At 46.1% G+C, this 21,738-nt stretch overlaps 1 protein-coding gene across 1 annotated transcript in view; it reads left to right on the forward strand.

Annotated features, from left to right (window-relative positions):
- The window catches only part of AKAP9 (A-kinase anchoring protein 9), a 229,317-nt gene that overhangs the window by 203,797 nt on the left and 3,782 nt on the right, over nt 1-21,738 (forward strand). The window contains exons 44-51 of the mRNA XM_083145245.1: nt 9,876-10,541; nt 12,599-12,798; nt 17,244-17,352; nt 19,062-19,244; nt 19,800-19,997; nt 20,168-20,400; nt 20,604-20,689; nt 20,875-21,007. Coding sequence (XP_083001371.1) covers nt 9,876-10,541; nt 12,599-12,798; nt 17,244-17,352; nt 19,062-19,244; nt 19,800-19,997; nt 20,168-20,400; nt 20,604-20,689; nt 20,875-21,007 — 1,808 coding nt within the window. The remainder of the gene's footprint in view (nt 1-9,875; nt 10,542-12,598; nt 12,799-17,243; nt 17,353-19,061; nt 19,245-19,799; nt 19,998-20,167; nt 20,401-20,603; nt 20,690-20,874; nt 21,008-21,738) is intronic.

Below are 21,738 nucleotides of genomic sequence, written 5' to 3' on the forward strand. Positions count from 1 at the left end.
GTTTCCGTGGAGGCAGTGATGGTAAACACTTTTTATTTCTTTCATCCATTAAGGATACTGGCAAAACACTGGGTATAGGTGGTGCTGGAGGAGTGAGGGTAATAAATTACAGCCTGACACAGCACAGGCTCCTCCTCCCCTATACCCCACCCCTGCCCTCAAACACATACAATTCTATTCAGTGCACTAAGGCCTGGTACACACCAGAACGATCCTGATTGTTAGTAGATTGTTAGCAGATTGTGTAATGCTCGCACGATCTGTTGGAGCACACAATCTGCTAACGATCTGCATCCAATCTGATTCCAATCCGATCTGAGTCTGTATCCAGTTGAATGGATCTTTTACAGATCCTCACTGCAGCAGGTAGGATCTGTAAAACGACCAAACGACAGCGGGGACGCGCATCGGATTGGAATCGGATGGGAATTGGACCTAAACATGCCCAATCTGCATCCAATCGGTCGGAATTGGATCCAGATTGATGGAATTGAGCCCTAATCGTTCTGGTGTGTACCCCCCCCCCCCCCCCTAAGTTGCCGAGCACATTTCTTTCAGCTGCAACTGCAATTTTCTTCACTTTATTTTTTTTTTTCTGCCAACATCTTTGTAATGTCCGACTCGGGATGCCAATCCCAAGATCAGCGGGATCCAAGGATTTTTGGCTGTGATTTTAATCCCAGGATTCGAGCCTCCAATCCTGGGATTTTGAGATTATAATGCACATGCGCATTTCGTCCCTTTCTGCCAGGTAGCACTGAGCATGAGCAGTGCTCGGTTCAGGCGCTGCCCTAAAAACATGCTGTGTGGATGCGCAGCATCCAAGCACTGGCCCCACCCCCCACCTATTTGCTCCTGATGCCTCCGCCGGCCCTGTGCTCTGCTTGTGGCACTCCCCCCGCCCACCCGCTCCACCACCTACTTCTAAGCGGTTCCTAGTGTCAGGAGGCCAATCCCAGCATTGACAGTTTTTCAATCGTGGGATTGGCCTCTCCAAGCCCAACTGAGATGTTGGGGATGCAACACTTGTGCGTTCTGTTCCATTTGCTGTACCTGCTCCGGCACCGCAGTAAGTAGCACTTAATACTGAATGCAGCTCCAGAGCATGCAGGAAGACTGTTGTGGCAAGAGCAGGGGCATAGTTTTGGCAGATTAATCTTTGTTGGAGCACTCACAATAAGGAACTATAGTATGACGCAGAAACTTGTAACACAGGCGTAAAATTAAGATGTAATTCAAGTAAGAGCTTTAAACAGTATATTGCTCGGCCTGTTTTTCTAAAAATAGGTTCCATAGAAATCATGGCAACTGCCTATACTGGTCAGATCAGCTGGTCATCCAGTGTGAATTACTGGCCAACTGGCTCCACCTCCCTGCTGGTATGCTTAGATGGCCACGCCCCCATAACTCCCGGCACACCCTGTGAGCCATGACTATGCCCCCATTGTCCTGTGCGCAACAAATGCCGGTGCCAAATTATAGCCCTAGTCCACCCCTGTTTCAAAGAATAATAATAAGATATCCACAGTAAGTATACCCGGGATATCCATATTTATAGTTTTTTGGGGGGTTTTTTATGCAGTGATTTCTACCTACCAATGGTATAAGTAGTGTAACAGTATATGATCTCAGTAACCATTAAGTTAGACCGATATCTCTTGAGTACATATCAAAACGCCAAATAACTCAGTAGCATGCAACAGGTAAAATGAAACCTCTCCTGTTCCTGTTGCAGCATATTCAAGAATCCAACCTCCTACTCCGGATTTTCTCACCTGAGATCTGTGTGTCCCCATGGTGACCACAGGCAGCCACAAGGCCAACTTCTGACAGTTAGATTATCTCAAAAACTGTTTGTTGTATAAATATTTAAAAACATAAATGATTACTCGGCAAAAATGTACACATACCTGCAGGTGGAATCATTGTGACCCTCTGAGCACACCTTGAGTAAATTAATATACATTCATAAGAGTAATATTGGTTGTAAAAGGTTTTCTAATCTAAAGTATATATACTGTAGTTTCACAGCAACTTTCATGTACTCGCAGCGTTCTGCGTGGGTGCAGCATCACCAAAATCTTCTTCACATGCAATCGCCTTACGATTGGTGCTGTAGCAGCCTGCGCAGTTTCAACATATAGCACTGCATGCATCATCCCAGCAGTAGTGTGTGAGACTGACTCAGGAGGAACACATCGCAGTGCCGCAGTTAGCAAAAGTCCTGCCTGGGTGGATTCTTTTATAGATTTTCAAAGCAAATTGATTAAATTTAAGTCAAATTTAAGTAAATTTGTTAAGGGATTATACTGTATGAAACTAGCTAATAACCATTTATCATCTATAAATCAAGGAATCTTATAAGTGTTCATTCCAGCTCCCTGCATCTTTCAAAACCCATGCAGTTCCTCTTCCCTGCCTGGGGTGTCGCTGCCTGCTGTGGTGCTTCTAGCACAGTGTGGTCTGTATTTCAGCACTGATCTTCAGACCAGATCTGTGCTAGAAGCACGTCAGCAGAGAGCAATGACGCAGACAGAGAAGAGGAACTGCACAGGTTTTAAAAGATGCAGGTGCTAGAATGAACACTATATTCGTATCTGACCTGCTCTCTCTCTTTACACTCCTGACCGCTCTCTTCACTCCACAAATGTATGCCGCCACTCCTGCCAACTGGTGACTTCCACCCATTCCCACCTCCCAGATTTTGCCCATTGTGCTCCTTATCTCTGGAACTCTCTTCCCCTCCCATTCGTAGTCTCCACCTCCCTACAAAACTTTTGAACAAGCTCTCAAGACCCACTTCTTCATTAAACCCAGCATCTCTCATCCTAACCTTCTATTTATGCTCACTTCTACCCCTCTGTGTCACCTCTGTCTGTCTGACCCTCTCACGAGCAGGGCCCTCTCTCCTCATGTGCTTTTCTTAGAAGTTATAGATCTCTGCCACCCTAATAATTGCTTCAATGTCCTGTCCCCTGACAGAACTATCTTTATTTACCATGTACTTGTCCTAAATTATCTTGGACTGTAATTCTTTATTTCTTTTTTTTTTTTATAACGTTTTTTATTAGGCAAAGGTGATGGTACAGAGATGATCACAGTCCAGCTGTTATACAAGATTATCTAGATATCAAGTATCACAATTTGCCAAATTTTACAATATTGTTCTTTCTTCTCTATAGTCTGACTATAAGTAGAGAACAGAGCACTGAGTGAAGAGAGAAAGAGAGAAGAAGCGGAAAGTTTCTAGCAGAATGGGAGGTCTCCACGTCTCTATATATTATTGCGAGGTATTCTTATGAAGACCCCGCAGTAGCTTTTTGTAGGTGGGGAGAACGTCCGTAAAAGAAGAAGAAAAGAAGGGGGAGAAGAAGGGAGAGTCTGGGGGGGAGCTGAGGTGGGGATAGGGAGGGTGGAGGGGTGTGGGGCGGTCTCCATCATGGGGGATCGAATGGGGGTGACGAGTTCTGTTGGGACAGCCATGGGGACCAAACCTTGTGAAAAGATTTGAGTGAGTGACGTATGTTAGCTGTGATAAACTCCATCTTGTAGACGTACCATATCCGTGAGAGCATTGCCTGCAGAGGGGCCACAGTGGGTTTCCTCCAATCGGCTGCGATTTGACAAGTTACAGCCGAGGAGATATGTCTTAATAACTTGTGTTGGTGTGAGTTAAGTACCGGGGGTTTTAGTGGGAGTAAAAAATACTTAGGGTCGGCTGGCACAGCCACTCCCAGCAGGGTTGTCAGCAGGTCCACCACTTCCCTCCACACTCCAGCAATTTTCGGGCAAGTCCACCAAATGTGGAGAAAGTTACCTTCCGCAGGGCACCCTCGCCAACATCTGTCGGACACATCAGGGAACATCTTATGTAGTCTAGAGGGAACGTAATACCAGCGATATAAAAGTTTGTATGTGTTTTCTTTGATTTTAACACAGATCGAGCTAGAGGCCGCGTTGTCGCGTATTTCCTCCCAGTCCTCATCGTCCAGGGATGAGCCAAGGTCTCTTTCCCAAGCTAGTTCGTGTTGGGCCCTAGACGAGGAAGTGTGAGTGTCCAACAAGGAGTAGATCGCAGAAATTAGTCCCCTAGATGTATTGCGTTTCCAACAGATGTATTCGAATGACGTCAGAGGCCTGGCTGTTAGGGTGGATAGGATTTTAGAGTGGAAGTGGCGGACCTGAAGGTAGCGAAAGAAATCTGTGTTGGGAATCGCCGAGCCCCCCCGAATATCAGAGAACTGAGGAAAAGTTGTGGTATCTGTTATATCGTTTAAGTAGAAGATGCCCTCTTTCAACCAGTTGGACAGGGTGGAGCGACCCAAGCCGGGAGGGAAAACCGGGTTATGACAGAGTGGTATCAGTGGGGAAGGGAGCGGGGCTAAATTGTGCGTTTTATTCACTCTATCCCAAACCACAAGGGCACGAGAAATTACCGGGTGTGAGACAACTGAGCGTGGGCGTTTCGGTCTAGGTAGCCAGAGAAGGGACGACATTGTGGACAGACCTATGTCCTCGGATTCAATGTTCACCCAGACCTTACATGTACCCCATGGGTTGCACCACTGCACCGACTGGGACAGGCTCGAGGCGTAATAGTATCGCCTGAAATCTGGGATCCCCAGTCCACCCTGGCAGGAGGGTTTTTGCAGTAATTTTAGTCGTATGCGTGGGCGCTTTTTGTCCCATATAAATTGGGATGCTTGATATTGTAATGTTTTGAATACGTAGGGGGGAATGTATATAGGGAGGGTCTGAAAGAGGTAAAGCAGGCGCGGGAGAATGTTCATTTTAATTGAATTTATTCTGCCTATCCACGAGATGAAATAAGAGGACCAGGTAGAGAGGTCTGTTTTTATTGAGTCCAACAGCCTTGGGAAGTTAGCCTGAAAGAGTTGGTGATAATGGTGAGTTAGATATATGCCTAGGTATTTGACCTTTTTTTTGTTCCAGTTGCATGGTAATAGGGTCACTAAGTCCGTTTTCAGGGGTCCAGGAACATGGAAGTCGAGGACCTCAGTTTTCTGTACGTTTATTTTGTAACCTGAATGTTGGGAATATTGTTGTATTTCGGATAGTAGGGAGGGGACGGAATTCTTTGGGTCAGAGAGGGTCAAAAGTACGTCATCTGCATATAGTGCTATTTTGTGCTCTGAGGAGCCAGTTTTAATGCCGTGTATGGTTGGGTTATTGCGTATCCTTGCCGCCAAAGGCTCCATAACAAGGGCGAAGATCAGTGGGGATAGGGGGCATCCCTGTCGGGTGCCGTTGGTTATATTAAAGCGGTCGGAGCTTGTCCCGTTGACTACAACCCGGGCGGTCGGTGTGCGGTATAGGGCTTTGATCCCCTCTAAGAAGGGTCCCTTGATGCCCACCCTTTCCAAAACTGCGAAGGCAAACGACCACGATATACGGTCGAATGCCTTTTCTGCGTCTAGGGATAGCAGCAGGGCGGGATTTTTCTGTTTTTGGATGACATGGATGAGATCAATCGCCCGTCTCGTGTTATCCGATGCCTGGCGTCCGGGAATGAAGCCTACTTGGTCTGGATGGACGAGGGATGGGAGTAACATCGCCAAGCGCCCGGCTAGAACTTTTGCATAAAGTTTTAAGTCAACGTTTAGCAGCGAGATCGGTCTATAGTTCGCGCAGTTAGTTGGGTCTTTGCCCGCTTTGGGGATCACCACTATATCCGCCAGGGTTGTCTCAAGGGGAAAGGACGCGCCTTCAAGTATGTTATTAAATAGGGTCGCGAGATGTGGGGATAGTTCTTTTGCAAAGCGTTTGTAGTAAGTGGCCGTAAAGCCGTCCGGGCCTGGGGCCGCGTGAGATCGCATAGAGCGAATTGCAGTGATAACTTCTTCTTCCGTTATTTTCCCATTCAGGGATTCGAGTTGCACCTCTGACAGGGACGGGAGGGGGGTGTCTGTAAGATACGTGGGTAGCTCGTCTCGGTCGGGGGTGTGTGTGGAGGGGGGGGTCTTCAAATTGTAGAGGGAATCATAAAAAATTCGGAATTCCTTTGCTATTTCCTTGGGGTCATATGTATGAGTTCCTAATGTTGTGGAGTGTATCTTTTCAATCATCCTGGCAGCCTGCTGACGCCTAAGTTTATTAGCTAATAGCGAGTCGATTTTATCCGCTTTATCATAAAAACGTTGCCTAAGTTTTACGAGGATATTAGCCGCTCGTTGGGACAGGAGTGTGTTTAATTGGCCCCTAACGGCTTCAATCTGGGACAAAAGGTCGGGGGAAGGGGTGCTTTTGTGTTGGTCCAGTAAAGTAGTCAGCTGTAGTTCTAACACTTGTATCTGTGAGGCCCATTTCTTCCGAATGGAAGACACCTTAGATATTATCACGCCTCTGATCGTCGCTTTATGGGCCTCCCAGACAATGCCCACAGGGGTCTCTGGAGTGGAGTTTTCTTTAAAGTAATTGGTGATGGCTAATTTGACCTCCTTCAGGGAGGAGGGGTGGGTTAATAAGGAATCGTCTAGTCTCCATCTATGTGCGCCTGGGGGGCGGTCGTAAAGGGTAAGCTCGAAGTGGGTACCTGCATGATCTGTCCAAGAGAACGGTACTATACCTGCTTCTCTAGCCTGTGGTATAAGAGAGGAGGAAATGAGGAGCATGTCAATTCTGGAGTACTGTTGGTGGGGGGCTGAGAAGTGGGTGAAATCTTTAGTGTGTGGGTGCGATAGTCGCCAGGAGTCACGTAACCCATAGTGTTTCAAAGCGGCAGTGAGGGTGCGTGTGGACCTGGTGACCTCAGCTGTTTGGGTGCGGGAGAAGGAGTGGGTTTTGTCTAGCAATGGGTCTATGACGGTATTGAAATCCCCTCCAATAATGATGTGGCCTTGAGCTACCTTGTTCAATCTTTTAAAGAAGGTATCAAAAAACTGGGATTGATCCTGATTGGGAGCATAGAGTGAGACCAAGGTCACCGTCAACGACCTGATGTTTCCTATGAGGATGAGGAACCTGCCTTCTGGGTCAGTTATTGTTTTAATCAGGGTAAAGGGTACATCATTGCGTAATAAAATGGCGACTCCACGTTTTTTGCAATCCGCTGATGCAAAAAAGGTGTTAGAGAAGGAACGACCCCTTAGCTGAGAGTGGCTACCTGTAAGGTGTGTTTCTTGCAGAAAAACAACAGATGCTTTCTCCCTTCTGCAAGCTCCCAGGAGAGTCGTTCGTTTTCTAGGGAAGTTCAATCCATTAACATTTATGGATAGAAATTTAAGGGCCATTGTTAAGTATGTTGGTGTTCTATAAAGATGAGCCCGTCAGAGGGTGGAGGCCACCCCAGGGGAAAGGGGAGGGCAGGGGGGGAGAGGCGGGAGGGGGGGAAAGACACAGAGAGAATGGGCAAGAGAGCAAGAAGGAGAGTTCGAAAGAAAGGGGAATTAGAGAGCCCAAAGGGGCAAAGTCCCTGAAAAGAAGGGTCCCAATCAGGGGCCGCTATATCAAAGTACAATTCAACATACATGGTGAACTTTTATGTAAGGGAGTATGGGGGGTGGTGGAACAACAAGAGAATGGCAGTCCTGAGCCTAGGACCGCCCGGGCCAATCACGTCCCGTTCTCAGGTAACTTATACAGATAAAGTCAGTCTTTGTATATAGATGAACGTCTGTAAAACTTATATCAATACTGAAAAAGAAAAGCATTGAATTAAACAACAGTAAGGATAGATCTCACCCATGACGGGTCGGCTTCGTGAGCCTGAAAGCGGTGTTATCAGCACAGTCAGTTCAATTCGGTTCGCTGTTCTCTGCTCGTCTATGGGCAACTTTCGTCCATTCTGGTGGGGGAGGAGACTGTCGCTGGGATCTTGGGGCGGAGTTGCTCGCCTCAGCTTCTTCTAGCGGGTTCGGGGTGAGATTCAGTTTAGACAGCAGTTCTTGACCTTGAGCCAGGTTCTTGATGTTATGCGTTGAATTGTTGGCTGATACCAGAAGCATAAAGGGATAGCCCCATCTGTATCGGACATTGTGCTGACGGAGAATTCTCGTGATCGGTTGTAGGTCTCTCCGTTTCTGGATAGTTGATGGGGCCAGATCTTGAAAGAGTTGTAGTTGCATCCCCTGGAATAGTATGGTAGGGGTGTCTCGGGTGGCAGCAAGAATTCTCTCTTTCGTCTGATAGTAATGGAAGCGAACGATGACATCTCTTGGGGGTTGGGAAGTAGGAGGTTTTGGCCGAAGGGCTCTGTGTGCCCGGTCCAGTAGGCAGTCTACATCTGTTAAGGATGGAAGGATTTTTTGGAACAGGTCTTTGAGAAGGGACGGTAGGGTGGGTCCCATGACAGATTCCGCGACGTTGCGGATGCGTAGGTTGTTACGTCGGGACCGATTTTCTTGGTCTTCCTGGCGTTCTTTGAGGGCCTCCAACTCATCATGGAGCCTGGCGAGTTCCTTATCCATACGCCCCTGGGACCGGCACATGTCGTCCACCTTTGTCTCTAGGGTGTCAGTTCTGTTGCCCAGGGCAGTAAGATCTGAACGGAATTCTGAAACGGCTTTGGCGAGTTCTTGTTTGAATGCATTTTGCACGCCCTCCAGAAGCCCCGTCATAACCGCTCGGATCTGTGGGTCTATGACTGCGTCCGTTGCTTCAGGGCGGGTGGGGGAGTCTGAAAGTTGCGACGTGCTTAGGGTGGATTTGGATTTGGAGCCGAAGAAATTCCCTGCTGCCTGAGCGGCCTTCTTGCTTTTTTGAGACATCATCAACTGAAGGCTACAAGGTCAAGGGTTGTGGATAGCACGGCTATAGAGTGTTCATCTTGTGGGGATTAGCCAAGCGGAGACTGAAGACAGATCACTCTTGAGGGACAATCATGGCCCCGGCGGGTCCCCGGGAGTGCTCAGGCGGGCATGTAGATAGGCATCGAGGCCCTGATGTATGAGAGGTGTAACTGACACAGCAACATATAGCGCGAGCTGCGTAGCCGGTATTTGAGGTCAGAAAGCAGGGGCTGTTGGGGAGTGTTTTGTCCAGGGGATCTTGTGTGGAGCTCCCGACAATATGAGTAGGTGATGTATGCTGGTATTGAGTCCCCTGGGTGCCTGCACCAAGATGGCTGCCGTTGCCCGATCTGGGAGGGGGAGCTGGTGTGCTGGTCGGGAAGCAGGGTCTGCTAGGGTATGTTTTGCCCAGGGAGTCCTGTGTGGGGGGTCCAGCAGTAAGAGCAGGTAAGATATGCTGCTTTTGAATCTCCTGGGTGCCTGCACCAAGATGGCCGCCGCTGCTGCCCAGCAGGAGAGAGAGAGATGCACTTTTATCTCCCTAACTTGGATTTTTCTCTGTGCCAGGCCAGGGGGTAGGTTCTGGGGGGTGTGCAGGGGCACTCTGTACTCACTGGTGGATGGGAGCGCTGCTGTCCCAGCGTCTAGCGGCTTGTTCCAGCGCTTCGCGGTGTCCCGGAGCTCCGCCGGCGGCCGCCTCCACAAATTTAGGCCGCGGCTTCTGGTACTGTGTAGGCCGCCGCCTGCAGAACAGGATATCTCCGGTCCCAGGTCTCGCAGCGCGTTCGCAGTTGGGTCGGGTGGTACCTCCGCCCTTTATGCGTGTGCTCTCAGGCTCGGGGAGTGCTGTGCAGGGGCAATTTAGGTGTTTAGAGCCCCTTATCCCCGGAGCTCCGTTATTGCACGTCCTCACTCGTGCGCGTCCAGGCCACGCCCCCTGTAATTCTTTATTTCATTTGTTTCCTCGTTTATGTATTGTTCGGCGCTGCTGAAACCTTATGGCGCCATATAAATAAATAATAATAATCTTCAATAATGCCTACAAGTTGCTATTTTGTAAACCATAAACTTTCAATCTGTTTGCAAACATTTTATTATATTAAGTTAATAGCTGGTTTGTTTTCTTAGGATCTCCAAATACTTTTAGAGGACCAGAAGGCCAAGAATGTGGAGATCAGCAAGCGTTTGGAAGAGGAAAAGCAGATGGTTACAGAACTCCAAGAGCAAATAGCATCCAGGGAGAATCTGCATGAAGCGGAGCTGTCCCAAGAGCGGAGCAAAGTATCGGAACTTCAGGCTTATCTGGATGCCGAAAAGACTCGATCTAGTGAACTGGCTAATGCCCTGGGGTGCAAACAAGGCATAGAGGCAAATGGGCAGGGCTCGGATGGACATGGACAATCGGAAGTGCACAATCTGAGTGAGGACTTACTGAGGGAACTACAGGGTCAGTTAGATAGTAAACATAGTCGTATTGTACAGTTGGTGAGCGATGTGGAGAGCCATAAACTGGAGTGTGTTCAGCTGAGACAGAGCTTGGAGGAGCAGCGGCAAAGCCTTAGGAAAGAGTTAGACGCCGAGCAAGAGGCTGCAAAGCTGGCCGAGAGTCAACTAGAGGAGCTGATGGCCACGGTGGAAGGCCTACAGCAGCAGATAAAGGAGAGAGACATTGAGGCCCGAAGGCGCCAGGCAGAGGAGAAGCAGCTCAAGGAAACCATCCAGAAACTTCAGAACAATGCACATGAAAGGGTAAAAGAAACTGGTTCTGAAAGAAGAGAACGTGTAGAAATGGCGGTAAGTTCAAATAAAAATTCCTCTAATCACTGTGTGATGTGTCCTCATACCTGTAGCCATAAAACGCCATGCGGCCCAAGTGCCAGGTCCGTTCAACTGTGCTAATGTCGGGTATCTTTTGTTCCTGAAAAATAAAATGCATCTTAGTCGCAAAGCAGTGTGACTAGGACACACTAGGAGACTGCGCTGAGTAATGTAATATGTGACTCTTGTATATTTTGTGTGCGACAGAGTCTGTATACGGAGCAGAACAGAACTTGTATTGGAAAAAAGCTGCGGCTGTTAAATTGTAGCACTTCCAGTAAAGACTCAGAGACTCAGTCGCACACAGATGTGCAATTGTCATATCCAAGAAATCAGCAGAGTCTCCTCGTGAGTCGCATTTTCGTCAAAAACAAAAAAGCACACTGACGCTTGAAGGATTCTCACATGATATGGCGTGACTACTGCAAAGTTGTATGAGGACACGTCAGTGACTATGTCTAGAATGTGCTTTCTTCTAGGCCTCTTAGGCAATAAGGAATGTGTCCTGCTATAATTTATTAGCTTGAGATATGTCCCATAGAAACAAAGTAATAATTGAGAAATGGAATTAGTAGAAACTCGTTACCCATGATTCAAAAAGTTTTCATCAACAAGTTTTCTCGTGAATGATAGAATATGGGCAACACAACTTGTCTGTTTTAGAATCTTTATTAAAACTGCAGTGACCATTCCAGCGCGTGCAGGTATCTATTTCGACAGCTACAGGTGTGGTTGCCCATTCACAGCTAATGTAATGGCTGCTGCCGGGCTCCCCTCTGCAGTTATGCCCCTGAGAATTAAGAACACAGAGGTAGATGTATGAAGCAGTGATAAGGGAGGAGAAGTGAGCCAGAGGAGAAGTGGTCCATGGAAGCCAATCAGCACTGAAGTAACATCTATAATGTGCATAATATGAAATTGTACAGAGCAGCTGATTGGCTGCCATGGGCCACTTCTCCTCCGTCTCACTCCTCCCTTATCACGGCTTCATTCATCTACCCCACAGTGATCTGTATATACTATGAGGGGAGTGTAAATGCATAGGACATGTACATACTGTAATGCCCATTTAATCTGTCCTACAGGGATGCAGTCAAAATCCAGATGGTCAAAATCCCGAATGGGTCATAATACCGACAAGGACAAAATCCCGACATTTAAAATCTCGACAAGGTCAAAATACTGACATATAGAATGTACAGGTGAAACAGACAACATGATTTTGTGTCGACAGGTCGCGAGGTCGACATGTTTTTTTTTTTCACTGTTTTTTGACCCGACATGTGCCGACAGGCGGTATTTCATGCCCTACCATCCACTAGGGCATGGTGGGAGAATAAATTAGTGTGCCGAGCGCAGCGAGGCACCGTGCCCGAAGCATAGCGAGCGAAGCGAGGGGCTGCAGTTCTCTTCCAACTGTGTCCATGTCAACCGTGTCGACAGTCGGGCAAAAAAACTGTGAAAAAACCCATGTCGACCTCGCGATCTGTCGACACAAAGTCATGTTGTCTGTTTCACCTGTACATTCTATATGTCGGTATTTTGACCTTGTCGGGATTTTAAATGTCGGGATTTTGTCCTTGTCAGTATTTTGACCCTGTCGGGATTATGACTGTCGGGATTTCATACCGAATCCGTCCTACAGTCGGAGCCCCTGTCAACTTTGTTCCTTAGGTCGTGGCTCACCATGGCTAGTCATGGCTATCCTATTGTTCTCAGCAGCAATACAATACATAGAACAATACAGTAGAGTGATTTCTCCAGCGCTCGCTGACAGGTGTCTCAGATCTGCAAGCACCCTTGGCGGGCAGCTGACATCTGCTGATGTCAGTTTCCTGTAGCCGGGTCATTACCATGGGAACGCCCAGCGTTTTCATGGGAATCATGTTCCCATGAGCTGTTCCCCCTGCCGCCACCCCACGCCCCCCTGCCCACACTGCTAGGTGCGATGCGTAGATGCTAAAAACGGTCCCTCCGTGTGAATGCACGGTGGACCGATTAAATTGGTATAACATCCTGTGTTCTTTCTCTAGACTTCAAGCAAGAGCCCAGCCAGAAATGACGGCCAGCTGCAAGCAGGGGATGCCCCAAATATTCTGTGCCCTGATCCTCTGAGTGTGTCGGGGGATGACAGAGATGCAGATGAGACATCATTCAGCCTAGATGGCGTCAGACGGAGACTGCGGCAGGTGTCCGCCAAACTGACAAAGCTGGCAGCCAAGGCCAGTCAGAGGTGAGACCGCATATTATTATTAATGGGCTAGTCATCACCGCCATACATTATGTTTGCATCCTCTATAGATGTATCAGTGTATAGTATGTACAATTAGGTTAGATGCAGTGTTTGTGTGTATACTGTAGCATATAATGTTTGCATCCTCTATAGATGTATCAGTGTATAGTATGTACAATTAGGTTAGATGCAGTGTTTGTGTGTATACTATAGCGTATAATGTTTGCATCCTCTATAGATGTATCAGTGTATAGTATGTATGATTTAGGTTAGATGCAGTGTTTGTGTGTATACTGTAGCGTATAATGTTTGCGTCCTATTTAGATGTATCAGTGTATAGTATGCAGCGGCGTAACTATAGCACCGCAGCCACCGCGGGGGGGCGCTGTGCATGTGGGGGCGCCGGGGGCTGCGGTGCTATAGTTACACCCCCCCCCCCAATCCCCCGCAGACTTACCTATCTAGCTGGTCCCAGCAGCTCCGTTCTTCTGCTGAGGACCACCACAAAATGGCCGCCCCCATATAGCACACAGTTCTCTGAAACTGTCTGCTGAATAGGGGCGGCCATTTTGTGGTGGTCCTCAGCAGAAGAACGGAGCCGCCGGGACCAGCGAGATAGGTAAGGCTGCGGGGGATTGGGGGGGGGGGGTGTGCTTGGAAGGGGGGCGGCGGGTGCGGTGCTAGGCAGGGTGGCGGGGGGTGCCCCCCCCCTAACGGCGGGGGGGGGCGCCCAAAACGTAGCTACGCCACTGATAGTATGTATGATTTAGGTTAGATGCAGTGTTTGTGTGTATAATATTATAGCATATAATGTTTGCATCCTATTTAGATGTATCAGTGTATAGTATGTACAATTAGGTTAGATGCAGTGTTTGTGTGTATATCAGGGACGTGCTGTCAGGGGAGGCAGTGCTTCCCCTGTCATTTTGCTTTAAAATAATACAAAGAATATACCTATGACACATGTTCTGTGTCATAAGTATTTTCTTTATATTATTTTACTAGTTTGAATTAATTAACCTAGCTTGGGAGGCACGATAAGCGTGCCTCCCACACAGAACTGCAAGGGGATGAAGCGGGGGGCGGGGCTTAGTGCGGGTCTTAACAGTGGGCTAAAAAAGCCCATTCAAAATAACACTAAAAGCGGCACTTCAAGAAGTGCCTAATTGACAGGGGCTGCTGTGATTAGACAGCTAATCCAGCTGCTGTCCAATCACAGCAGCCCCTGTCATTTAAGATTCTGACAGTGCCGCGTTTGCTCCCCCCTCCCTGCCTGTATGCCTTGTGAGTCCCCTGCCCGGTGAGTAAATATATTTTTTCGGCTGGCGGGGATGGAGGTGGAGGCGGCGGATGGTTGTTGGTTGCTGTGGACAGGTGCAGGGGGGTCAGCGGGTGGGGACGGAGGTGGTAGCAGGGGACGGGTGCGCAGGCGGCTGCTGGAGGGGGGCACCCAGTGTCGGCGGCAGCCAGGTGTGTCCGGGGGGGGGGGGGGCTGTGAAAGTGCCTCTCCGCTCACAGCCCCCACCGCACGTCACTGGTATATAGCATATAATGTTTGCATCCTCTATAGATGTATCAGTGTATAGTGTGTACAATTAGGTTAGATGCAGTGTTTGTGTGTATACTGTAGCGTATAATGTTTGCATCCTCTATAGATGTATCAGTGTATAGTATGTACTATTAGGTTAGATGCAGTGTTTGTGTGTATACTGTAGCGTATAATGTTTGCATCCTCTATAGATGTATCAGTGTATAGTATGTATGATTTAGGTTAGATGCAGTGTTTGTGTGTATACTGTAGCATATAATGTTTGCATCCTCTATAGATGTATCAGTGTATAGTATGTACTATTAGGTTAGATGCAGTGTTTGTGTGTATACTGTAGCATATAATGTTTGCATCCTCTATAGATGTATCAGTGTATAGTATGTACTATTAGGTTAGATGCAGTGTTTGTGTGTATACTGTAGCGTATAATGTTTGCATCCTCTATAGATGTATCAGTGTATAGTATGTATGATTTAGGTTAGATGCTGTGTTTGTGTGTATACTGTAGCATATAATGTTTGCATCCTCTATAGATGTATCAGTGTATAGTATGTACTATTAGGTTAGATGCAGTGTTTGTGTGTATACTGTAGCATATAATGTTTGCATCCTCTATAGATGTATCAGTGTATAGTATGTATGATTTAGGTTAGATGCAGTGTTTGTGTGTATACTGTAGCATATAATGTTTGCATCCTATTTAGATGTATCAGTGTATAGTATGTATGATTTAGGTTAGATGCAGTGTTTGTGTGTATACTGTAGCATATAATGTTTGCATCCTCTATAGATGTATCAGTGTATAGTATGTATGATTTAGGTTAGATGCAGTGTTTGTGTGTGTACTGTAGCATATAATGTTTGCATCCTCTATAGATGTATCAGTGTATAGTATGTACTATTAGGTTAGATGCAGTGTTTGTGTGTATACTGTAGCATATAATGTTTGCATCCTCTATAGATGTATCAGTGTATAGTGTGTACAATTAGGTTAGATGCAGTGTTTGTGTGTATACTGTAGCATATAATGTTTGCATCCTCTATAGATGTATCAGTGTATAGTATGTATGATTTAGGTTAGATGCAGTGTTTGTGTGTATACTGTAGCATATAATGTTTGCATCCTCTATAGGTGTATCAGTGTATAGTGTGTACAATTAGGTTAGATGCAGTGTTTGTGTGTATACTGTAGCATATAATGTTTGCATCCTCTATAGATGTATCAGTGTATAGTGTGTACAATTAGGTTAGATGCAGTGTTTGTGTGTATACTATAGCGTATAATGTTTGCATCCTCTATAGATGTATCAGTGTATAGTATGTATGATTTAGGTTAGATGCAGTGTTTGTGTGTATACTGTAGCATATAATGTTTGCATCCTCTATAGATGTATCAGTGTATAGTATGTATGATTTAGGTTAGATGCAGTGTTTGTGTGTATACTGTAGCATATAATGTTTGCATCCTCTATAGATGTATCAGTGTATAGTATGTACTATTAGGTTAGATGCAGTGTTTGTGTGTATACTGTAGCGTATAATGTTTGCATCCTCTATAGATGTATCAGTGTATAGTATGTACAATTAGGTTAGATGCAGTGTTTGTGTGTATACTATAGCGTATAATGTTTGCATCCTCTATAGATGTATCAGTGTATAGTATGTATGATTTAGGTTAGATGCAGTGTTTGTGTGTTATATTTAGAATATAGTTATTAGTGTGATTTAGATTAAATGTGTTGGCGTGTCATATTAGATTACATGTAGCGGTGTATAGTGTTACTGTGTGTTATACAGAGGTTAGACGTAGGCGAGTGTGTGGTTTTCTTTGCCATATATATGGTTTGGAATGTTATGTAGCTGAATTAGATAATTAATAAAGCCCTTGACAATAGCCTTCACCCCCATTCCCAGGAAATAACAGCTCAGTGTAAACAGAACAAAGTAACATCACGCAGAGTGATATACAGCTATTGTTATGTACAGAATTACTATGTTATTTAGCACTACTGATCATTCCACCAATTGTGTATGGGAATACAGCCCACCCCATCCTGCCACAGGCCCAAATAACAGTCATTACCCAGCCCGCGAGGCGCACGTTCTAATTCATTTCCTAAATCTGCTGAGGCTGCCATCAAACCATGTTCATTATATCAGTCTGTGAGACATAAAGCCCCTGGCATTGAGTAAGGGTTGTTCTTATATATGTCAGAGAGAGATCATGGACTAAGGTGAGCGAGCACTTACATTGGTGAAAACAGACACATGGCTGTAGACCGTAAAGTGTATCCTTTAGGGGGGAGCAAAGGCCCCATACACTTATGCGATTTGGGACGATCTCACACGATTCTGATGGATCGGCCCGTGAAATCGGCCAAAATCACATGAGTTTGAAATCCCATCCGATGCCTATTGGATCGGATCCGGAGGTCCGGCATGCTTGCACGTCCGACCTATGACTCGGACCCCGTCCCAGTGGCGAGAACGAATATAATCCTGCAGATGGCTCAAGGGGGATCGGATGGCCATACAGTGCTGTGAGAAGTAGTGTATGGCCACCTAGTGTTCTAAAGGTGCCCACACACGGTACATTTGTGCTTAATGCTTTTGTACGAGAACGCATCTAGTTCAGATCGCATGTGATATGCTACTACAGCATGCAATTTGAAGTAGATGCGATGTGATCTAGTTCAGAGTACTGCATGCACATACTTGTTTGGCTTGCGATGCGAACTACTCAGGAGCAAACATCACATTGCAGCCAAAAGTAACACCCACATTAATTCAGCAAACCTATTTGTATTTGTTTCATATTACTATCCTGAAGCCTACAATAAAGAGCACGGTACTGTAAATATAATGCATTATACCTGCTCTGTGTTCTTTCCTAAAGGGTACTTTTTGAGGATGCAGATGACGGTGCATTTGCCTGGTCCCAAAACAGCATTGAAGATGTCCTGTCTCAGCTTGAGCATGTAGCCATGCTGTCACTCCAAGGACAGGTGAGGTGACGCCGGTGATTGCGAGGTGTTCTCCGCCTTCATATGACTCTCACTAAATGGATTCTGCAGGCCTTCCTGCACCTGTATTACCTACAATGCTTTTACTTTCTTGTATGAATGTGTTGTCTTACTGTAATACCCATCCATATCTAAGGAATTGCTTATTGCAGACTGGGATGGCATACTAGGAGTAGCAGTTGTGTGATACTTGATCACTGGTTCTTCCATGTATCCATTTCCAGTTTACAAATGACAATACCCAGCAAAGATAAAAAAATATAATTGCAGCTACAATCCACTGTCCTAGGGCAGGGTGTACTAAATAGAAAATGCGGTAAAACGGGGGTTTTACCGCATTTTCCTATGTACCATTACCGTCCGCCTATGGGCTTTTATCGCCGCCCGCGCAACCCCCCCCCCCCCCCTCCCGTCCTCCATCGATCTCCTGACAGCTGACACTGCCGGGGACACTGACAGCCGCCGGGATGTGATGGAGACCCCCGCACACCACATTACAGGTATCGGGGGTCTCCGTCACCGCACCTCGATGCTAGCCGCATATGTTAGTACATATGCGGTGGCGGCTGGGCGGCGATGTATATTTATACATCCCGCCCCTAGTGAGAAAATATCATGAATGGAAATGGACAGGTGCATATGTACCAAAAATAATGTGCACTTACTGTATCTATTTACCGAGGTCCCCAAGCCAGGTCATCTATATGTAAATCCGGACTCCCAGCAACCAATATTCATGCAGTGTGACATCACAGTACTTGGGAAGTTATCATATAGAGAGAAAATAAGGAATAAATAACAGATTGCGCTACAGTTTTAAAGTGCAATGTGCTGGATAAATCATAGAGTTTCCACATACGTACCAGAGTACAGTTATCTGTGAAGACTTGTATGGTCCTCCAAGACATTACAACTGGGTGTAAGTTTATTTGGTTCTCATACAGAGGAAAATCCTTTCTAAAAGTCCCATCCCAGAGCACCCGAGCTCCAAAGACTGGAGTGTTACAGAGCATTCACAAGGAAAGTCCACAGTTTGGAAATATAAATATAGTTCATAGTGCTACAGTAGCCAGCAGTCATAACGAGAGTCAAAGGTCAAAGTGTCACTGGTAGAGAGTATCGACCCTGTGTGTTTCGTCCTCACTGGATGTCATCAGGGGAGTTTTACTATTTATCTATAGCTCTATCTATCTGTCTGTCGATCTATCTATCAAAAAAATCCAAATAATATTGTAATTGGTAATAAGTCACTGATCACTGCTCAAGTAATATGTTGTGGAAGATCTTATGAAGCAAAGATAGCATTTAATTGACCTCTTAACACAATTTTATTAAAGATAAACAGCTGAGACTTCTTAAAATGAGCATAGTATGGACTGGAAGTTCATAAGTCACCAACATATCCTTAGCAATGAGTATTCTCACTTGTGCTGCTGATGGCTAATATGTCACATTGATCTATTATATTATAATTATTATTATTATAATTTTATTTATAAGGCGCCACAAGTGTTTTGCAGCGCCGTACAAAGAAACAATACAGGGAGACAAAACTTGGCATAACATTAAATAAAAAACAAGACATATTAAATTTATATTAAGTTATATCCGTAATACATTTGCATTTACAGACTTCATAACAGGTTTCCAGTTTAGTTTTGCCCTAATTGTACTTTCTCATATCTCTCCAGAACTTGGTGCTTCCACCAGGATTACCGACCAACACGCTCACCGAGAAGCTGCTGACTCAGAATGCGGAACTGACCGGTTACGTCAGCAGACTGACCGGGGAGAAGAACGATCTGCAGAACGCCTTGCTCAGACTGGAGGGTGAGGTGTCTCGTCACAGAACCAAAGGACCATCTGGAGACTATGTAAGTACCTGACGGCAGCGTGCAAGGGTCAGTCTTTATGTTGGCAGTACTGTACCTCCAACAGTTACTTAGGCTGGTGAGTTTCCTATGTTTGGGCAGTTTGAGCAGAGGGCCCCTTAAGTAAAAGATGAATCAAACATTGCAGAGAGAGAGAAAGTACCAACCAATCAGCTTCAAACTGTCATGTTATAGGCTGAGTTTGAAAAATGACAGAAGCTGATTGGTCAGTACTTTATCCCTCTCTCGGTCAATACTTGTTTTTACAATGCATTCCCCAGTGTGGACATAGCTAAACAATATTTGTTAACTGTTATGTGCCAGCTACTCTAGGCCAAATGTATTATCTTCTGTGTTCTTCGATCTGGGCTCAGCTGGTTTCAGCTGATGAGACAGGCGTGACCATTGGCTGGTCTATCATCTTTTTGCCGATTCATGATAGGACATCTTCCACAACTGATGTCATCATCAAATCCTGCTCAGTGATGTCATGGGGTTTCTCTTTATCCTTATTGCCAGTGCATGTTATAGATGGTGTTTCTTTCTTTCCTCCACCAGTCTTACCAGTCTGCCCAGGATAATACAGTCACCACCGAAGCATTTGCAGCAGAGAGAGAGGCGTGGAACAGAGAGAAGCTGAATCTGCACAAGTCCCTGAAACAGACCGAGGCTGAGCTGTCCAAAGTGAAGGCGGAGCTGCGGAGCGAAGCCATACAGAGGGATCTAGGACGGGACACAGAGAATGTAGCTCTGAAGGTGAGAGGGGCTTTTTTATTTGTTGCTAAAAGGTGGTCAGACCAAAAAGACTGTGGCCTATGAGTCATGTGACCATGGCGAGAAATTGCGCATGTGTGTAGGGCTGAAGGGTTCTAGGTGCAGAAAGATATGTGCGTGCCTTTTTCCTAAATGTGCATTCCTTCTTCCAGAGAGTGTATGGCAAATACCTGAGGTCCGAAAGCTTCAGGAAAGCCCTGGTGTACCAGAAGAAGTACCTGCTGCTGTTACTAGGGGGGTTCCAGGAGTGTGAGGAAGCCACTCTCGCTCTCATTGCCAGGATGGGGGGCCGCCCATCCTACACCGACCTAGAAGTTGTCACTAAGCATTCTAGAGCCTTCACCCGCTTCCGTTCTGCTGCCCGAGTGGCAATAGCCATTTCCAGGTAACCGGAATTGGTACTAGTATCGTAATAATGATGGGATCTGCCTGGCTGCTATGGGAACAGCATATTTGGGCACAGTCACACTGTATACCTCTTCTTTTGATTAATAGTTATACAGATCAATGGGAAAAAATAGTAATGTTTTTAAAAGATACTTTTTTATTTTTACCCTGGAACCATAAAAATATTATTGTTCAATACAGGATGAGATTTCTGGTGCGTCGCTGGCAGCGAGCTACTAGTCCCGGCACAGGGGGTGTGAACCGAAATGGCTTTGGACAGAACATAGGTGAGACGCTTATTTTGTAGAAGAGATCTGGCCATTGCACCCCTTCAAGGAACGGGTCGGTCTATCCGGTTAGGGGAACTACTGAGCTAGTAGCATGATGCTCTGGTCGAAGGGAAACCGAAATACAGAATTACTTTATTTAACCATGTAAAAACCAATTACATTAATTGTTGCATCGGTTTTAGGTAACGAGGCGAGGACGGATTCGCCGTATCATCCAGCCGGCAGTGTCGATTTGTATGGGGAGCAGAGACTTTCTTCATGTCGGTCACGGTCAGGCTTCGATTCCCCACAGTCCACTGTGAATTCCCAACATAGGTATTTGTTTATATCCCCGTTAAAGAAATGCTAAATACACGGTTGTTCATTGTTGAGGATTCCATGATGTCCCTTCTGGGCCTATAATGACATAACCGGTATCGCGGATCTCATGATGCCCAAAAGTGTCCGCCTTCCAGGATGTATAAATCTTCCTAGAGAGGACTAGTGGAGAAGTTGCACATAACAACCAATTAGTAGCTGTAGTTTTATAGAATGTATTGGGGAAATGAAAGCTACAGCAGAAGTCGGTTGCTATGGGAAACCTCTTCACTTGTCCACTTAAGAAGGTTTGAAACCTTTCCTGTGTCACTGACAGGGTTATATAATAGGGTTGGAGTCCGCACAATTCCGGCAATCTCAGCTGCAGATATATAGACAATCATTTAAATGTCAGCTTTTGCTGTATAATGTAATGTTTTTGATTGCGGGGGGTCTGCACAATGCACAAACCCCCTGTGTTAACACCTTTGGCGTTCACAATATGGGGGGGAGGTAGCGGGGTGGGCCTGGGCTGTAGCAGAGGAACGCCCAGCGTTTTTTGGGTGTCCCCATAAAAAATGCTGGACGTTCCGCTGCACATGCAGGCGTGGCGATGCCTGCTTGGGGTGGGCGGTTGATGTCACATGACTACAGCGCCCGTCCTCTTTTCGGTTATCTGTGGCTAGAATAGAAGTCAGTGTAGACTGACTTTTATTACCGAAGGTGATAAAAATCATTTGTGGGTGAAT

This window comes from Crinia signifera, chromosome 5 (assembly GCF_055691185.1).
Source record: "Crinia signifera chromosome 5, ASM5569118v1, whole genome shotgun sequence".
Taxonomy (NCBI): Eukaryota; Metazoa; Chordata; class Amphibia; order Anura; family Myobatrachidae; genus Crinia; species Crinia signifera.